At 45.5% G+C, this 17,944-nt stretch overlaps 1 protein-coding gene across 1 annotated transcript in view; it reads left to right on the plus strand.

The window, feature by feature from the left end:
• Positions 1-17,944, plus strand: part of COL22A1 (collagen type XXII alpha 1 chain) — a 237,243-nt gene that overhangs the window by 117,892 nt on the left and 101,407 nt on the right. The window contains exon 5 of the mRNA XM_059723465.1: positions 4,989-5,100. Within this exon, the coding sequence (XP_059579448.1) occupies positions 4,989-5,100 (112 nt within the window). The remainder of the gene's footprint in view (positions 1-4,988; positions 5,101-17,944) is intronic.

Genomic DNA, 17,944 nt, shown 5'->3' on the forward strand with positions numbered 1-17,944 from the left:
ACCCCCTACGCATCACCCCTGCAGTGGAAGATGGGATTTTAAAACATGCTCCGCACGGTGTTAACTCCACCTATATTGAAGTCAGTGGTAGGACTCAGTGAGTTCAGTGCTAGTGGAGGTAGGCCAGCAGGAAGGGCTGTTTTGAATCCTGTCTGGAGACTCAATGTAGCAGCTGTGAGGACACCCCCTAGCACACAATACCTGCATATTAAGTTGTATTTTAAAAACACTACAGATAACTGCAGGCACCTGTAGTCTTCTTTGAGTGCAGGCCAGTTTGGATTTGTAAGGAGGTGAGCATGTGCCCTAGACCAGATTTCTTGCCTAGCAATAATGACCCCCCAGGCTCAGAATTCACTATTGGAGATTGACTAAATCTCTGCCTGATCAGACTTTTCTGACTTGATTTCCTTTACAAGGGCTTCAAAAGAGCAGGTTGAAAACCCACCAGTTTTAGATCTGTCTGCTTTTTGATAGACTTATATCTCTTAAGCATGGGGACAGCAGGTGCCTGTCTTGTTGGGAAACCCCTCACCCAGCTCAGTGCTTTCTCATCATGCGAAAGTGAAGTTTCTGTCTCGAGGAGCAGCCTGAGGACAGCGGAAGGTATCTATGGCTACTTTGTCGGCTTCCTTCCTGAACTTTGCTTTCGGCATCCCGAGAAAATCTCTGCTTCCCTCCAAGAGTTATTGTAGCAAAGAAAGAGATGTCGGGTAGATTTGATCAGTAGAGCAGCTCGGAAATAATTACTTCCCTAGCCAAGTCTGCTGTTGTGAATCAAACCTCCCTTTGAGGTCATCATTTTAATGTTATGTTAATGGCCTGGGGTGGGCTGCTTTTCCAGAGACTAAATCAGGTTAAATGTTTTCAATAGGCTTGTATTGTTTTAGTGGCCATAATGAGGAGGTTCCTTATGATCAAAGAACATTATCCATCCCATTAGCTGCTATATTTATAGCATTGCTGTTTAAATGGCTTGCCAGCTAAGCTACTAGCCATGTCTGTAGTGATGCTTACCAGCCACATTTTAAAAAGAAATTGAGTATGGACAAGTCCACCCTCCCTATTTGAGACTGCAGCACTCCGTGATATGCCAATAACATGCCTGTGATAATTGAGGATGGGATAGATGTACCTGTTTTAATCACAGAGATTCATAGATTGCTAGGGGCTGGAAGGGAGTTTGCAAGCTCATTGGGTCCAGTCCCCCTGCGCTAGGCAGGAATGCCTAAGTGATATGTCAAAAAGCCCCGTTACCCTTATTCAGAACTTGGTTTGCACCTTGCAAGTTCATCTCTGTATCGCGAGAGTCCGTCCTTCCAGAGGAAGCTCAGAGAGGAGCCCAAAGAGGCAGACAGAGCCCTTTTAGGAAGACAGAATACTTTTCTTCGTGGCTTTTCTGCCTCCCCATCTCCCTGGTCTGTAGAAAGCCAGCCTGAATGTGTCTGAGGGCAGACCAGAGAGCAGCTATAGCTAGACATGAGGGCTGAGACCTATGATTTTTCTCTTTAGTCCATGCACTGACCCATGTACCAGTAAAAGATCATTTCATCCTCAAGTGGTTCCAGAAACACTAGGAAAATAAATGGGGGGAAGAGTAGGGGGTGAGTGCACGCACTTGCATCTGTGTGTGTGCATCTCCTTAAGTTCAAATGATCTTTGGTGGTACCAGTACATATAACAAGAGTAACGTGTTCATTTGGAAAGATGTTTCTTTAGGAAAATTTCTACAGTAAAAGGATGAGGTAGTTAAAAAATAAATAATGTAATAATTTGCTCATTCCGTTTTAAGATTAATAGTGTGTTTGCAAATGTATCAAAATATCTGGAGAAGTCAAGGCCTGATATTTCCTTAACAAAGCTTTGCTACATTTATAATTAACATCCCATATTGTCTTCACTGATATGCTTTAAAAGGCCAAGATAAGTAGGGACTTATTGCACTGGTAGTTGTCCCTATTTTTGGATGCTCATAGCATTGATACATTTTAGCCAGTTAGGCTGAAACTTTGTACGTTCAGTGCTGGCATGAGGCTGAGTTTTTTCTTCTGGGAACCTATAACCAAACCTGTTCAACCATTGCTGAGACTAAGGCTTTGTGAGGAGTTTGGGACTGGGGTGAGGCACCAAAGGTAGAGCAGAGATGGGACTGAAGGGGGACAGATTTGAAGGGATGAGGCAGAAGAGGGTCAAGTTTGAGAGCAGTGGGCAGAAGGGTTTGTGCCCACTCGAGAGTACTCTTCTCCAGAGCCCGTCGGAGAACCCAGACCCCTGGGGTTCATTCCTCTCTGCCTGCAGATATCTCTGCAACTTGCTGACCAACTCTCCCATGCCCTTGTAGTCCTCATCGAAGATAACACTGTACTACTTGCAAGCAAGGGAAGTTGCAGAAAGTTGCAGCAAGGGAGGTTTAGGATGGATATTAGAGTAAAAAAAACAAAACTTCTCATGAGGAGGGTAGTAAAGCACTGGAACAGGCTTTACTACCCAGAGAGGTTATGGGCTCTCCATCCTTAGAGGATTTTTAAGACCCAGCTGGGCAAAGCGGTGGCAGGGCTGGTCCTGCTGTGAGCAGGGGGTTGGACTAGATGACCTGAGGTCCCTTCCAGCCCTAATGCTCTGTGCTTCTAGGACTGTACTGCTACCAGTATATAGACAATCATATGGTTGTAGCAGGATCTAAAAATATTGATGCAATGATGAAACTGTTATGTCTGTGTGATTCTGTAGTGATACAGTGGTAGCAAAACCTCTTCATCTGCAACCCTGCTTCATTTAGGGTGATTTCATTAACTCTTATTGCTGTACGATTCTGCACCCATAACCAGAGCATCATAACAGGTATTGCTTCTCTGCTCTTAAAACAGGTAAAATATGCATTTGCCCATGCCTGCATTGTTGAATGAACTCAAGTTTGCCCTTTGCTTTTTTTATAAACCTAAGAATTACGTGCACTCAAAAACCTGCATTAAAAGAGCATTATTATGTTTACAGAGTCGAGCACTCTCCAGTTAGGAAAGGCAGCTGCACAATTCCAACGTTATTTCAAATCTCCCCGTTATACGTTTTGATAGTCTCCATTTCCATGGCCACTTATTACTTTTTCCAAGTGCCCTGCCTCTCACAATGCACAGGATGTGCACTTTCTTAATGAGCAGTTCCTTAGAATTATATTAGATCTGACTTTTTTTTCAGAGTATTTTTTCATTATACGGCACTTGATCCGGTCAAAGCACAGTTCCAGCTGGCTTATTAATTCTCAGAAACTATAGTCATTTGAAATGTAGCAATTTTCAGTGTGAACAGGACGTATTCTAGTGCAGTTTATCTGCCGGCTACAAAATTGCAAGCGATCATGATTGCTGTCGACTTCATTTGCAAAGACCTTGAATGGTGCTGTTCGCTTTGTTTTGCTTGTTTTGTTACTGCAAGCCGCTACGTGGGGGTCGGATTTAGGAAATTTCAGTGAGATCAAGTGATTGATTGAACCTGACTTTTTGTTTGCATCAACTGCAGCAGTTTGACAGCTGTAAGAGTTTGCGAACTAGAGCAATCCCTGGTGACGAGGATGTTTGCTTGAGACGTTGCAGAAAGATTCAAGCATGTTTGGCATCTCGGCTAATTATGGAAAGACTTAGGAGGAAGTTTTCATCGCTCTCGCAGCTACCTGCGTAGCAGAGCTTTTCCAACATGGTTTGAAAAGGCTGGTGGTGGAAGTTGAATTGAACCATGTCGCTGCCTTGGCAGATAGCCACCTCCTACTCTTTGCACAGATTAGCTTTTGTGGACCGTTAACAGGCCTTCTCACTAATTGTGTGAGCCACTTCCCAGAGAGATACCACTCAAGCTCCTTCTACTAAACCACTGTGTCTGGTTTAGATGAAAAATAGGTGTTGTAGGATGAAAGAAGCTAGTGGAGATAGTATAAGCACAGGTCAAGATCCTGTTTATATGGTAGCCGGTGGGGGGCTTTCATGTGCTTGAAGTCTGTTTTAGACAATTTATCGAAACAATCGTGCCTGATGACAGTGTGTCAGAAGGTCTATCGCTAAAGTTGTCATGCAGGTGATTATGAGATGAAGCCCTGAGGCTCCGGAGTGCCTTAACTTCCTTATTTAACCATCTAAATGTCCAATAATAGCTGAGAGCAGGGTGGACAGGACAGGAGGTATATAGACTGTTGATAGCAAGGAAAGTTCATAGAAGACAGAAGCATTGACTGCCTTATCTTGCAGTCGGGAGACTATTTCAGTCTTCACAATGAGCGGCATCCTGGAGGTTTATGCTTTATTTGTTGTCCACTGTCACAGCCAGTAGTAGGTTGAGGTCATTCGACATGCAGATATTATACCAATGTAATTAGGATCGTTTATAAATCAGCATATTTAAATTAGTAAAGTCCCCCGGAGTGAATTTAATTTAGAAAAAAAAGCCATTACAGTATGAGGAATTTTATATTGGTATAAATACATCTATGCTTGGGGTTACAGGTTGAAGTATGATGGGTTGCTTCAGAGCTGATATAATTAAAGTGGTGCGAAAATCATATAAGGAAACCTTCAAAGTACCTGCCCTCTAGTAAAATCTTTCCCAAGTGTTTATCTTTGCTGTTGATTTTTCCTTAGCTGGATTAGTTAGGATCTTGACCTGTGCTTTTTCATGAATTAGTTGAATCTTACCCCATTCTGCCAAGAAGTAGTAATAAAAGTAGAAATAAAAATTGCATGTGGAGTGCTGTTCTCAGCCTTGAAACACTTTGCAATTTGATTTCCTGTTCTTGTGTGTTTTCATTTGAAGTCACTTCTTAGATGAGTTCATGGTGGAATTTTATTCCTACATCTCCCAGGAGGAAGTGGGCAACTCTCCAAAATGTGGCATCTAGGACTGAAGATGGATATAAAACCACAAGTCGAATGCTTGACCTGTTGTTCAACTGTTTGAGTAACTACCTGATCACTGCCCTTGTTTTCCTCTTTCCTTTTGGACAGGATTTGACCTGGTGGATTTATTCAGCGTGAAGGATATTTTTGGACTGAAAGACAATGGAATTCAGAGTTCCTATATCCGACTTGGCAGCTTCCCCATTGTGCAGAAAACAGAGTAAGTTTTTATACTTGTTTTCGTGTGGGCCCCTCCATCCATTGGTTGGTTCCTTTAAGACACCCCATAACCCTTCTAGTGCCTGTAGAGCATGGGAAAAGCACACACTTTATGCCGACCTTGAGCTCAGTTGGAGTGATGCTTTCACAAGCCACCTTAAAGCTGAGGGTCTTAACCCACTAATCCTTCCTACCTGCGAGTGAGTTGGTAGTCTGCTGTGTACCTCATCTGATTTAAGGAGCTCTATAAAAAAAGAAAATCCCACAAGGAGTTCTGGGTGAAGGGCATTGCCTCTAAAATGGGTGTTTGTCAACTTTCTCCCCAAGGTACACACTTGCTAACGGCATGAGATTGACTCCCAGTGGATGTAGTTATCAGGCAGCTAATTTAGTTTCCTGAAAGAATGAGCAGCAGTTAATCTGCTGTCAGTGTGGATTCCAGCCTTACGGCCTTTTATAACATGAGGCTGCCAGCTCTGTCACAGCCCGTCAAGATGGTTTCTCTTCAGGTTGTCATATAAGTTCTGCCAGCATTAGCCTTGAGAAGAGTGAGAGCATAATTTTATTGAGTGACTGTGGAGCAATAGATTGAATTGTCATCATTAACATTTTTGCACTAAATTTCACTGTGATGGTTTGAGATTAATATTAAAAAAAATCAATATTAATTCTCATCCTTCTTGTGGACAGGAGGAGTTATTTTCGTGATCTCTCTTGAGTCCTTTTTGGCTCATTGAGGATTTGAGATGCTCTTGTGATCATTTCTCTGATTTCCTGGTATCTTGCATCCTAGAATCATTTTCCCCACCATTACCAACCAAACGCACACACACACACACACAAATGCAAAAATATTATATTCTATTATATACTAAAAAAGAGTTTGTTTTAAAAACCATGTATATCAAGCCCCAGGTATAATAAATTCAGGGATAGGGAAATAATACAACAGACAGAAGAATCTTTGGTCAGTATACATAGTGTGGATATATTTTTTCCTTTGTGGTACAGCAATAAATGGATGATGCGTAGCTCTCAATCATTCCTACCAGTTGTAACTTGTGAGTTGTTTCATCGCTGGATAATAGTTATTACAAGGGCACATTCATAGTGGGGAGAATGACATTGTGGCAGGGCACCTTTGGTGCCTGCCCCTTTAAGGGCTGAGAGCAGGCAGCAGGGCAGCTGGCAGGTGTAGGACAGCCCCAGTGAGGTGGTCACATGACCACAGGAACACCACGTGATTGGAGGAGAGGGCTGACTGGCCGTCATCTTAGCTTAGGTCCCCAGGGCTGAGCCATCAGTCTGCTGCCGGCAGCCAGAAGAGCACCACCCATCTGAGCTGCTGCTTGGAACATCTTGGAGGTAAGGACAGGAGCTGCAAGGATGGCAGGAGGCTCCCGGTCCTGGGGCATGACCAAAAATTACACCCTGATGGGGAAGGATGGACCGGTGGGACTACCCATGGCAGGGTAGTGCCCCAGAAATGCCAGCCCAGTTGCCTCCCCAATGAAAGGTGGGTAGAGGAGCCTTATAACCCCAGCTCCCACTACCCAGTGCATAATTTAGAGCAGGCCAGGCAGTGGGGCCAGGCATGTCTACGGACACCTGAGCCCATGGAGCGTAAGACCCTATGCCCCAGTAAGGGGGCATAGAGCTGTGCTCAGTGACGGGACAGAAAGGGGCCCTGGTGAGGGGACGGAAGTGTGTGTAGTGGCCCACACAGAATAGGGTGCACAGTGGTGCCTGAAGGGCTGTGTGCGAGTCTGCACAGGCAGGCCTGAAGGGCTGCACCAGGGGACATGTAGAGTAGGGTTGGTCATGCAGCCTGAAGGGCTACACATGGGCCAACTCCCACAGGAATGACAACATGAGCAAGTTGCCCAGAGAGGGTCTAGTGGCTGAGTTCAGCTCAGTGTGAGGCATAAGGCTGGTGGCTGCAGGGCCTATGTGAAGGGCTGCATGTGGGCCAGCTAGAGTGTGACTAGGAAAGCTTGAAGGGCCGTGTAGAGTAGGGCCCAAGGGGGTTCCCAAGAGGGCAGTACGGATCCATGGCAGGTTGAGAGTGGCCTGAGGCCCTGTGAGAAGGTACAGAGTGCAAGAGTAGTATGCTAAAGGCCCAGCAAGGGGCAGAGGTTAGCCCAGATTTGCATTGGAGCTGTTATCAATTTTTAATGCCATCTGCAGGGCATGGGGCACAGTGCAGGGTAGGTCAGCACCATATATAACACCCCAGGCATGCAGACTATCCCAGACAGGTGGGTGGGCCAATGTTAAGATCAGATCCTGAGAGGCTCCCCTGTTACAGAAATAGACTGAGGTTTGCCTTGTGCTGAAGAGACTCTAATTTATTCAGTTTTGACCCTTTCCATTTTGGAGGAATGTGCTCAGGAAGTTAATTGCCAAACTAACATTTCCTAGGTTCCCTAGATGAATTTCCTTTTTCCCAATCTTGGAACCCCAGGATAAGGGTTGAGCTACTGTTTCAGACATTAAACACAAAACCAAAGATGAAGAAGGTGTGCACAGTGGGTATGCAGATACATAGTGGAGAGATGAATGTAGGCCAGAGGCAGGCAATTATTTGGGCTTGAGGGCCACTTACCAAGTTATGGCAAGCTGCTGAAGGCCTCAAGGGAAGTCCCGCCCCTTGACAAGTACCCTACTCCCTGGTTGCCATCTTGGGACTGTCAGTCTCGTCCCCTAACCCTTGCTACTAGAAGTCCCTCCCTTTGCACCTTGGAAGTACTCCTTTCAGCAAGGGGATTTGCCATTGCAGAACCAGAAACATACCAAATTACATTCTAAAAATCAAACATTTACTACAATATTCATTAATTTGAGTAAAAATATATATTTTGTCCTAATTTACATGCGTTTGTGTAGTGTAGACAAAAGTGATTGTATAATAGCTTAAAATGAAGTCTTACTCTTGTATATTTTGGGGATTGTGGGGGGTATGGGTGGATGTGTATAGGTTTGTGGGGGGCTGTGGTTATGTGGTGTCTGGGGGAGGGTGTGTGGGGGGGTTTGTGTGGTTGGTTAGGCATGGGGGGTTTTGATGTGTGTTCATGTGGAGTGAGGGATCATGTGGGTGTGTATGTGGGGTGTGGGTGGGTATGCTGTTTGTGGGGGGCTGTGAGTGTATGCAGGGGATGGTGGCTGGAAGGATTGTGGCATGTGTAGAGGGGGAGGGTGTGCCCACAGCCCCCACCAGTGCTTCTCCAAATCCAATCTCTGTGCTCCTGCCACTCCTGGCCCTGGTGTACCAGTGCAGGCCCTGTGCTCCCCCAGCTCTGGCACCACATCCCAACTGAGACCACAGGATGCAGCAGGAGCCAGACTGACTTGGCCAGCACCACATGGAGCAGCTGTGAATTGTGACAGCCAGGCTGGCTCCTTCTGAGTCCTGCAGTCCCAGGACTGCCACTGGGAATCACATGGTGCTGGACCTGTGGGGCTGGGGGAGGGGGGAGGGGAGGGACTGGAGAGGAGCATCAGTGGGCAGGAAAATGGGGAAATGGCGGTAGCAGGTATGGGGGAAGTGGCAGTGACCAGAAGCACAGCGACAGCTGGGCAGGAGCATGGGGCTCGTGCCAGTGCCCCAGGGCCAGCAGCAGTCATGGCTCAGTATGTGGCGGGAAGAGCATGGGGCCTGGGCTGGTAGGGGCTCTACAGAGCTGGGCTTGGCTGCACCAGCAGGGAAAGCAGAGAGCTGGCCCAGCTACATAGAGTCCCTGCCAGCCTGCACCCTGTGCTTCTGCCACCCTGCTCTGGGTCCCTCCTGGTACTGGCCCCAGGGCACTGGCATGGGACCCATGGTCCTTCCCAGCTGTCACTGCAGTCCCATGTGCCCACTCACTGTCACTCCACCCCCACCTGCGGCCACCATTTCCCCGCTTTCCTGGCCACTGCCACTCCTCTCCACCCTCCTGCCCACCTGCTGGCTGCTCCGCCATGGTTCCCAGTTGCAGTGCCAGGACTGCAGGACTCGGCAGGAACTGGCCTGGCCCCGAGGACTGGGGTGATTGCCTGCAGTCCTCCCCTGCCTCTTCTCCCTTATCTGAATTTCCAGTTGGGGGTTGAGGGTGGATTGGGACCAGGCAGGGGCAGGGCCGGGGAGGCCTTGCTGCTGTGCTTGCTGGGTCCTGCCACCACCTCCCTCTGGGTCCTACTCCTCTATGTCCCTTGTCATCTTTGACAGGCAGCCAGGGGCAGATAAATATTAATTTTCTAAATTTTGAAGGGGCCCCGCAGGCCACATAGAATGACCTGGTCAGCAGAACCTGGCCCATGGACTGTAATTTGCCCACCCTGATGTAGACTCTACATAGGCCTGTGTAACATGAGCCCTGGGTATGTTGCTGTGAAACTTGGTGATTTTCAAAGGGCCTATGGCTAAGTGGCAATAGCAGGCCTGAAGCCTGTCCTTGAGTGACATACCATAATGATAGTGTTTGCTGATGCCGTGGCTGGCTTGGTCAGTAAAACAGGAAAAAAAATGTCCATCTGCCCAACTGGACACAATAAGAACAAGGTCTTGTTAGACAGGGCTAGAACAGCATTTTACATGCTGCCTCAGTATGCTGGAGCAAATAGGAGTGGGGCAAGGCTGCAGCAGTGGATCAAACCCAGGCTCTGTCCAAGGTAAGTAGGGATGGGAGGTGTGGGGACTGTGCGTATGCAGGTGGGAGGACTGCTCGGGAAGGGTGGGTCTCCTGCATGGTGCATAACTCCCCCACAGCAGCAGGAGCAGTGGCTGTTGTGGGGCTCATGCTTGCTCCTGACAGAGACCCCCGGCCATGCAGTGCTGCCTCAGACCCAGCAGCTGCACATAGCAGGGCCATCTGCAGTGCCCCAGTCCCAGTAGGGGGTATTCAGGGGCCAGAAAACCCCCCCCCACAGAAAAAATAAAACAAAGCAGTGCACGCACGAGGAGCATGCACCACTCAGAAGTGGAGCTGGGCTGCTCAGAGCTGCACTGTGGCTGCCAGCCAGGCTCTGTGTGGCAGAATCACCACTGCTGCAGCTCTGGGAGGCCCCCAGGACCCCAGTTATGGCTGCTGGGGCCAGCCCAGTGCTTGCCTCTTACCCCCCTGGGGTAACTTGCCGCTCACCAGAGTGTGCATGGCACAGGCATGCCCCTGGGACAGGTAGCAGTAGCGCAAGGTGTGCCATTGCTACTTGTCCTTGGCCAAGGAGTCTAGTTTAACCTGGTTCTGGAAGTTTCAGTGAAACAAATTTAAATAAAACTAATCCAGGATCATTTATTAGAATATTAAGATTGTTTAGCAGTCATGTAGGAGTGGGGATAGGCTGGGGGGAGGCTGCTCCTCCTCTGAAAAGTTTCTGAACCCATGGAAGACAGTAATGCTCAGATGCCCATTGATCCTGCGAGACCCCTAGAGCTGGTGGATGGCAAGACTTCCTTAATAGCTTGTTTGTTTTACTTATCACTGACCACTATTGTGTATCAATAAAAGCCACCTGCTATCAAACAAATTTGTCACCGTTGGCCTTTAGGTAGTTGCACCTGCCCGTGTGAAATCCAGGCCAACGGTGGATTCATGAAAGCTTTCTGTGCTGATATTAGTTCTGTCACTTAACTTTTTTTTCAGTGCTGTTCATTGTGAGACAATGCTGACTTGGGCACTGAGCTGCTTGGGGTGGATGAGAGTCACTGGAGTTAGGTCCATTATCAATCAGCTTGGGGACAGTGATGGTCCTTCTGGAGGCCTGGGAAGATTGTTCTCATTGCTGCTCTTGTTCCAGGACACCATTTGGAAAAGCCAGTGTTATCCTGATAATGTCTCACCATCTCATGGGGGTCTGCTTAATAAAAAATTGTTATTGCAGGATTTTCAGACTTTTGGGTAGCCCACCCAAAATTCACCCAGCAGTCAAACTGGAAAGCCATTTATATCTGAATGTGTTCTGAGCAATCTCTGTGCTGAACTTGCCTTCATGCTATCTGCTCAGATGAGAAGACAGACTAGCTGGGCAGAGTTAATTAGAGGAAAATAGTGATAAGACTCACAGATGTACACTGCTGGGTGACTGGATCAAGTGCTGTAGGTGCTTGCTTGTTCCCTGACTGCCGTGTTTATTGATGTGTGCCTCAGACAATGGCGGGGCTCAACAGTGACGATTGACTGCAGTGGGAGTCACTGTGCTCAGCAGTTATATAAATCCAGTCATTTAATTAGGTGCCTAAGTATGGATTTAACTGGGCACTGGGTAGCAGTAGCATTGCATGTTAAACTGTTGGCCATGTCATAGCTGTTCAGTGGCCTATGTAAAATAAATTGCTGGTCTCTGTGCATTTCCTAGTAGCCAGTTGCCCACATCATAAGTTGATTAATAAAAAAATAAAGGAAACAAATAATACCAATCAGCAGAGGTTTGCAGAGATGAGATACTCTTGTACTAATTGATATCTTTTGGATGTGATTGCAGATTTTCTTGATAAAAGTAAGTGTTGAATGTCATAAGTTTAGACTTCTCTAAAACATTATTTGAAACAATGCAAAATATGCATGGTACTTTCAGTGGGTGAACTAGTGAATGCCTGCTTGCAAAATGCAGGTGTTAATGAGATATTTTCATTAATAAGCATGTTTCCAGGGGGCCTGACAGGGGGTCATTTCTTGCCTCTCTGTTTTTTGTAATATGTTGGTCAATGATCTGACAATGTTTGCAAATGGTGTGAGGACGGTGAGAATGGTAAGTAATGAAGAGAACAGGCCACTGCTGTATTGTGAGCTTGGTAAGGTGAGAACAAGCACACTGTTGGTATTTCAGCATAGCCAGGTATAAAGTTATTCCCTGGGGAACAAACAATGATGACTATCCTTATGGGATCAGGCAGTCTTTCTGAGAAGAAGTGACCCTGAAAAGTAGTGGCTGGTATTCAGCTGAACATGAGCTCTCAGATGGACACTGTGGCCAAAGGGCCTGCTGTAATCCTTGGATGCATCAACAGGGAGACTGGAGGGGCCTCATTGCCTCTGCATTTGGCACTGCTGTGACCACTGTTGGAATAATGGGTCTGGTACTGGTGTCTACAGTTCAAGAAGGATGTTGAGAAAAATGGACTTGGATCAGCAGACCCATGAAAATAGGTTAACGCAGGAGTATCAGAGGTCACCTAGCCGACAGGGCTCATAGAGGGATGGAGGTTTCATAGTTTCATAGTTGGTAGGGTTGGAAGGGACCTGAGCAGATCATCAAGTCCGACCCCCTGCCATGGCAGGAAAAAGTACTGGGGTCAAATGACACCAGCAAGGTGTTCGTCTAACCTCCTCTTAAAGACCCCGAAGGTAGGAGCCAGCACCACTTCTCTTGGAAGTTGGTTCCAGGTCCTAGCTGCCCTGACTCTGAAGTAGTGCCTCCTGATGTCTAGCCTGAATCTACCCTCTGCCAGCTTGTGACCATTACTCCCTGTCACTCCTGGTAGTGCTCGGGGGAACAGGGACTCCCCCAATACCTGCTGGTCCCCCCTGACTAGTTTGTAACAGGCCACTAGATCCCCCTTCAGCCTTCTCTTGTGGAGGCTAAACAGGTTCAGGTCCCTTAGCCTCTCCTCGTAGGGCCTGCCCTGCTGACCCCTGATCATGTGGGTGGCCCTCCTCTGGACCCTCTCCATGCTGTCCACACCCTTCCTGAAGTGGGGTGCCCAGAACTGGACGCAGTACTCCACCTGTGGCCTGACCAGTGTCGCATAGAGGGGGGGGATCACCTCCTTGGACCTGCTTGAGATGCACCTGTGTATGCATGACAGGGTGCGGTTGCCCTTCCTGATCGCATCCCTACACTGCCGGCCCATGTTCATTTTGGCATCAGTAATGACTCCAAGATCCTTTTCTGTCTCTGCACTGATGAGAAGGGAGTTCCCCAGCCTGTAGGTATGCTGCTGGGTCTTCTTCCCCAGGTGCAGCACCTTGCACTTATCAGTGTTGAAACCCATCCTGTTCTCATCTGCCCAGCCCCATAACCTGTCTAGGTCCAATTGCAGCCTATTCTTCCCTTCTAGCTTGCCCACTTCCCCCCACATCTTAGTGTCAACAGCAAATGTGAATAGGGTGATTTTTACCCCCTCGTCCAAGTCACTGATGAAGATGTTGAACCATGTGGGTCCGAGGTAAGGCAGGACCAGTGTGGGCAGGGACTGCCATGGACTTCCCTGGTATGCAGTCCCACTAGGAACTCATGTCCATGGGAAGGGATTGATCCCCAGTTGTGTTAACCCTTGCACTGCCACTGCTGCTACCTGCCCTGCTGCCACTGCCAGGCCTGGATCCAGACCTGGCCCATGAGGAGCCACGCAGTCCAGATCCGGCTCCAGGGGCCAGTTGACTTTGATAACTTGGGGTTAAAGGATTGGAAAATTAGCTGTATAGTGAAAACCTCAAGGAGAGCAATATGTTTGGCTTAACCAAGAGAAGGGTGAAAGGCCGGTTGGCCACAATTTGTAAATATTTATGTCGGGAACCAAACTTTAATAGTGAACCAGCAAATAAAAGTTAAAAAAGAGGCAGTGGGTGAGAAACAAATACAGTCAAATTCAGTCTAGGAATGAGGTGCTTTTTACCTGTAAGGGTAGTTATGCATCAGAACAAGGGCGGCAGTTGATTCTCCATGGGCAGCATTTTTTTTAAATGAAGGCTGGCAAGTTTTCTAACTGAGTTGCTCTGCTTCCAGCTTGCATTTAATTCAAGGAACTCTTGTGCCTGGGGGTGTACAGGAGATCAGAGAAGATGATTTTTTCAGTCCATTCTGGGCCTGCATTTTATGAACTCCAGCTATTGATTTTCTCAATGATTGTCACCTTTTTGGTTTAAGGGTGCCATTTAAAGACTAGTAATGTTTAAGTGAGTCTGTACACAGATTTCAATGAGTTTTATCTCCAATATGCTCAGGGAGATAAGAGTGTGAATAGTTATTGATACTGATGAATTGTTAGATATGGGTCAATCAAGACAGCATTGTAAAATTAATTATATATTAACGATATATATATATATATATATATATGTATATAAATATATATATATATGTACATATGTGTGTGTATGTATGTGTATATATATGTGTGTATATGGGTGTGCATGTGTGTATGTATATATGTATGTGTATATATGTGTGTATGTGTGTACGCATGTATATATGTGTGTATGCATGTATATATGTGTATGTATGTGTATGTGTGTATGTATATATATCCATGTGTGTATACTGTATATGTATGTATGTGTATGTGTATATGTGTATATATGTGTGTCTATATGTGTGTGTCTATACATATATGTATATAATACACACACATGGACATATACATATATGTCTGTATATGTCTATATATGTATATATGTAGATATATGTGTATGTATATATGTATATATGTGTGTGTGTATATATATGTGTGTGTGTGTGTATATATGTATATATATTTTGCATTTTATTTAACATTAATATATTTTTCTTTAAAAATGAATCTATTTAAAAGAAATTTAAAATTATGAAAAGCCTGTGATAAAGCCTGAGTTTATAATATAGTTAATTGATTTTACTTAAATTAATCATATGCATTAATAGAATATGTTGGCTGCTGAAGTTTTCAAGAGAGTCTCCACTGACCTGGGGAATGCTGCTGGCTAATGTTTGCAACCAGCACTCGTTGTAGGAGTAAACCAGCTTCTGACAGCTGTAACCTTCCCTCTAGGTGCATAAAAGAAAAGTTTTTTCTACACTTCAGTTTATTCAGCTAGCTCAGTTCAATGACTAGTTCATGCAAAGTTGAGAAACCAGTCAGGAGCTGAGAAAAGAAAATGAAAGTTTAATTTCCTCTTCCAACTGATAACTGAAAATTAGGTTTGAAAGAATGAGATCTACCAATTTTAAAATCTTGAAGGCCATAGTAACCAGAAATAGCCAGTTTGGTTTGCATGCTTTAGATAATATTCCTTTAATAACTCAGCTTAAAATGAAAGATATATCTATATAAAGTTACTCTCCCCCTTATTTATCCTGGACACTTAAGGCAATATTATTTAATAAAAGAAAAAAATAAATGCAATGTTGTTTTTAATTGAATTCCTAGTTTCATTCAAATACAATTTGACACAAATCATGAATACAAATTATAAAATACCTAATGAAAAAAGAAATGCATCATTCAATCTTTTTCCAAAAGAACAGTGATCTGCAAGTGAAGAATATGTATAAATTGCTTCCATCATTTATGAAGTTATTAAAATTTAAATAAATACATTGCTATAGAATTGATTAAATAATTTTGCACAGACACTGTGTATCCTGCTGGTTAGTGGAAGGAACAGCCAAATATAGTGTAGCAGAGAGTAACCAAAAATAATTAATCTCTTTTAAAAATAATACAAAAAACTATAAACATAAAATAAGATGCAATGAATCATTTAAATCAAAATGATTTAAGTCTGAATAAATTTGGTGATTTCAGTCACATTGATTTGCCTTGACGCATCCATGATTCTGGGCCATGGTGATTGGGAGAGGTTTACATTGCCATTGCTCGTGCTGTATCTGCATCTTTAATGTACCAGTATGAGCCAGCATTGAAATATACTTTAAAATTACTACATTTTCCTTCTAAACAATTAACAGTGCATACAAATAAAGAGAGAAAAACACCGCACCCTTTTCACCCTTTGTTTGTATTTTAATTTACAAACTGCTGTGGTCTAGGGTAAAACAAATCCAAAGTGTGTGTGCGTGCGTGCATGTGCACATGCACCATTTTTCTTCAGCAGCTAGAGATATATTCAGAGTTTCAGGAAGATTTTCCTTTGAGCATTGCATCGCTTCAATAAAATGAAACCTTGTAGTACATAAAACAGATAGCTGAAATGATAAATAGTGCCAAAGCATGTACTTCTTCCTCCAGGTAACCTCTACCAGTTGATAGCCAGCAGGTATTTAATTTAATATTAAATGTAATATTTAATAGATATTATTTTTTATTTGATCTTTTTTTAAATGCTGTTGTATCACCCCATGGCAGATTAACGGCCCTGGAGATGGAAGTAATTTGTTCATTTATAGACTTAGGGCTCTGATTAAGCATCACACTTGTGCTGTGGTCTCATATTGAATTCAGTGGGACCGATGCTCTTGCTTACAGTGAAACAGATGTTTCAGGGCTTTGATGACCTGGGGCATAGGATGGGCTGGGGTGCAAGGGTGGCTGGAGTGGCTCAGGTTTCTTTCCCTGCCTCAACTTGGATGTCTAAAGAGCACGTCTGGACTAAGTCTCCTTTGCTTATCCCATGTGTGACCTCCCTGCGGAGGTTGCTGCGTGGCAAGAATTCAAGGGGTGGCTTGCGTGAATGGACTGCTGCTTCCTGGGATGGGAGATGTCCATGGATCCTTGCAGAAGTCTTTCTCCACCTCGTGTAATCTCTGTGGCACTGTGTCCGTGGATGCATGCACTGCATTTTCTGCAACCCGTGCGGGAGATCATCGGCCTGTGTAGCTCTGGGGGCTTGCAGATGTGGTCTCAGACCCCGGTGTAGAACCATGGAGTCTCATTATTTCTGGCCTTGGCCTTTTGTTGGTTTGCAAGGGATGCACTGAGTTTCTGCAGAGAAGCGAGCGCCCCCTCTCCCCACTGGCATGATGTGGGAGAATCAATGTGAGGGACCCCTCACAGCAACATCCTTCCCTGCAACCTTATTCCATAGTTATATTTGGCGTCAGGAAATAAAACCCGGCATAATGATTTTCTCTGTGGTCTGGGTATGGAGGGTGCGAAGGCTCTCCTGCCAACTTAAACACTGCATCTTGAAAAGACAGAGGAGCCATGAAGTCCCCCGACTGTTGTCTGTCCTTCTCTTTGTACAGAAGTTATGACTCGCCTGATCTTGAACTCGGGTTAATTAACTCTTAGACTAACCGGGGGCAGCTGGGGATGCTCCCGTCGTGGAGTTGAATGGAGAGCTCTCCCGTGACCAGTCGTGTTGTCAGAGTTATGGGGTAAGCTGCCAGCAGAAAGCTCCCAGTAGGAATCGGGCATCCTGCAAAGCAGGGTTTCAGCTGCTTTGTAGGATGGATCAGCAGCTCAATTCAGCCTCAGGTGAAAGCAGGGAAATAAAACATTGCTGGGGACAACACTCACAGCCCTTGAAGTCCCATCTACCTAACCGAGCCATTAGATGGATATCAGTGCTTTAAAAAGGGACTCACGTGAAAGCTCCAAAAGACAGCGCTCGTTGTTTATGAGGCGATGCATCTTCACAAAAGGTGCAGAGGCAGAAGATGCCGGCAACGGTTTTTGTCACATCTTCCAGGCATCCAGAGAGCCTTTTTTTGTTTTTTTAATGTTGGCACAGAGGCTTTGTCTGGCACTTCCAGCCCGTTCTTCAGGTCCTTAAGAAAAAAGAAGTGGAGGGGAAGTTAGATTCATTAATACATACAATTAAAGAGCTTATCATTTCTATTTTTTTAAATGTTATTTATTCACTCATCCAACTTATTTAATAAGGAATTTAATATTTAAAGATGCATCCAGTTCCCTAGACTATACATAAAGACAGCTATCTAACTTCCATTAGCAGAGCTCCTATCACCCAAGTTGGCGTCTGCAGACAAGTGGACATCTCTACGCAGCATATCAACGCGCAGCGATAAACTCGGCACTTATCTTGCCAGAGTTTATTGCTTCCCGGGCACCTTGTTTCCACATGTGTCTAGGATTGCAGCATGCTGAGCCAAGTCAGAGCAGCCTCGGCTGGCTGGGGCTCCAGGGGTCAGCCTGCCAGCCCGGGGCTGCTCTTCCTCGCCTGGACATGCTGCAGAGGAGCTGGCTGGGG

Source organism: Alligator mississippiensis, chromosome 3 (assembly GCF_030867095.1).
Source record: "Alligator mississippiensis isolate rAllMis1 chromosome 3, rAllMis1, whole genome shotgun sequence".
Lineage (NCBI taxonomy): Eukaryota > Metazoa > Chordata > Crocodylia > Alligatoridae > Alligator > Alligator mississippiensis.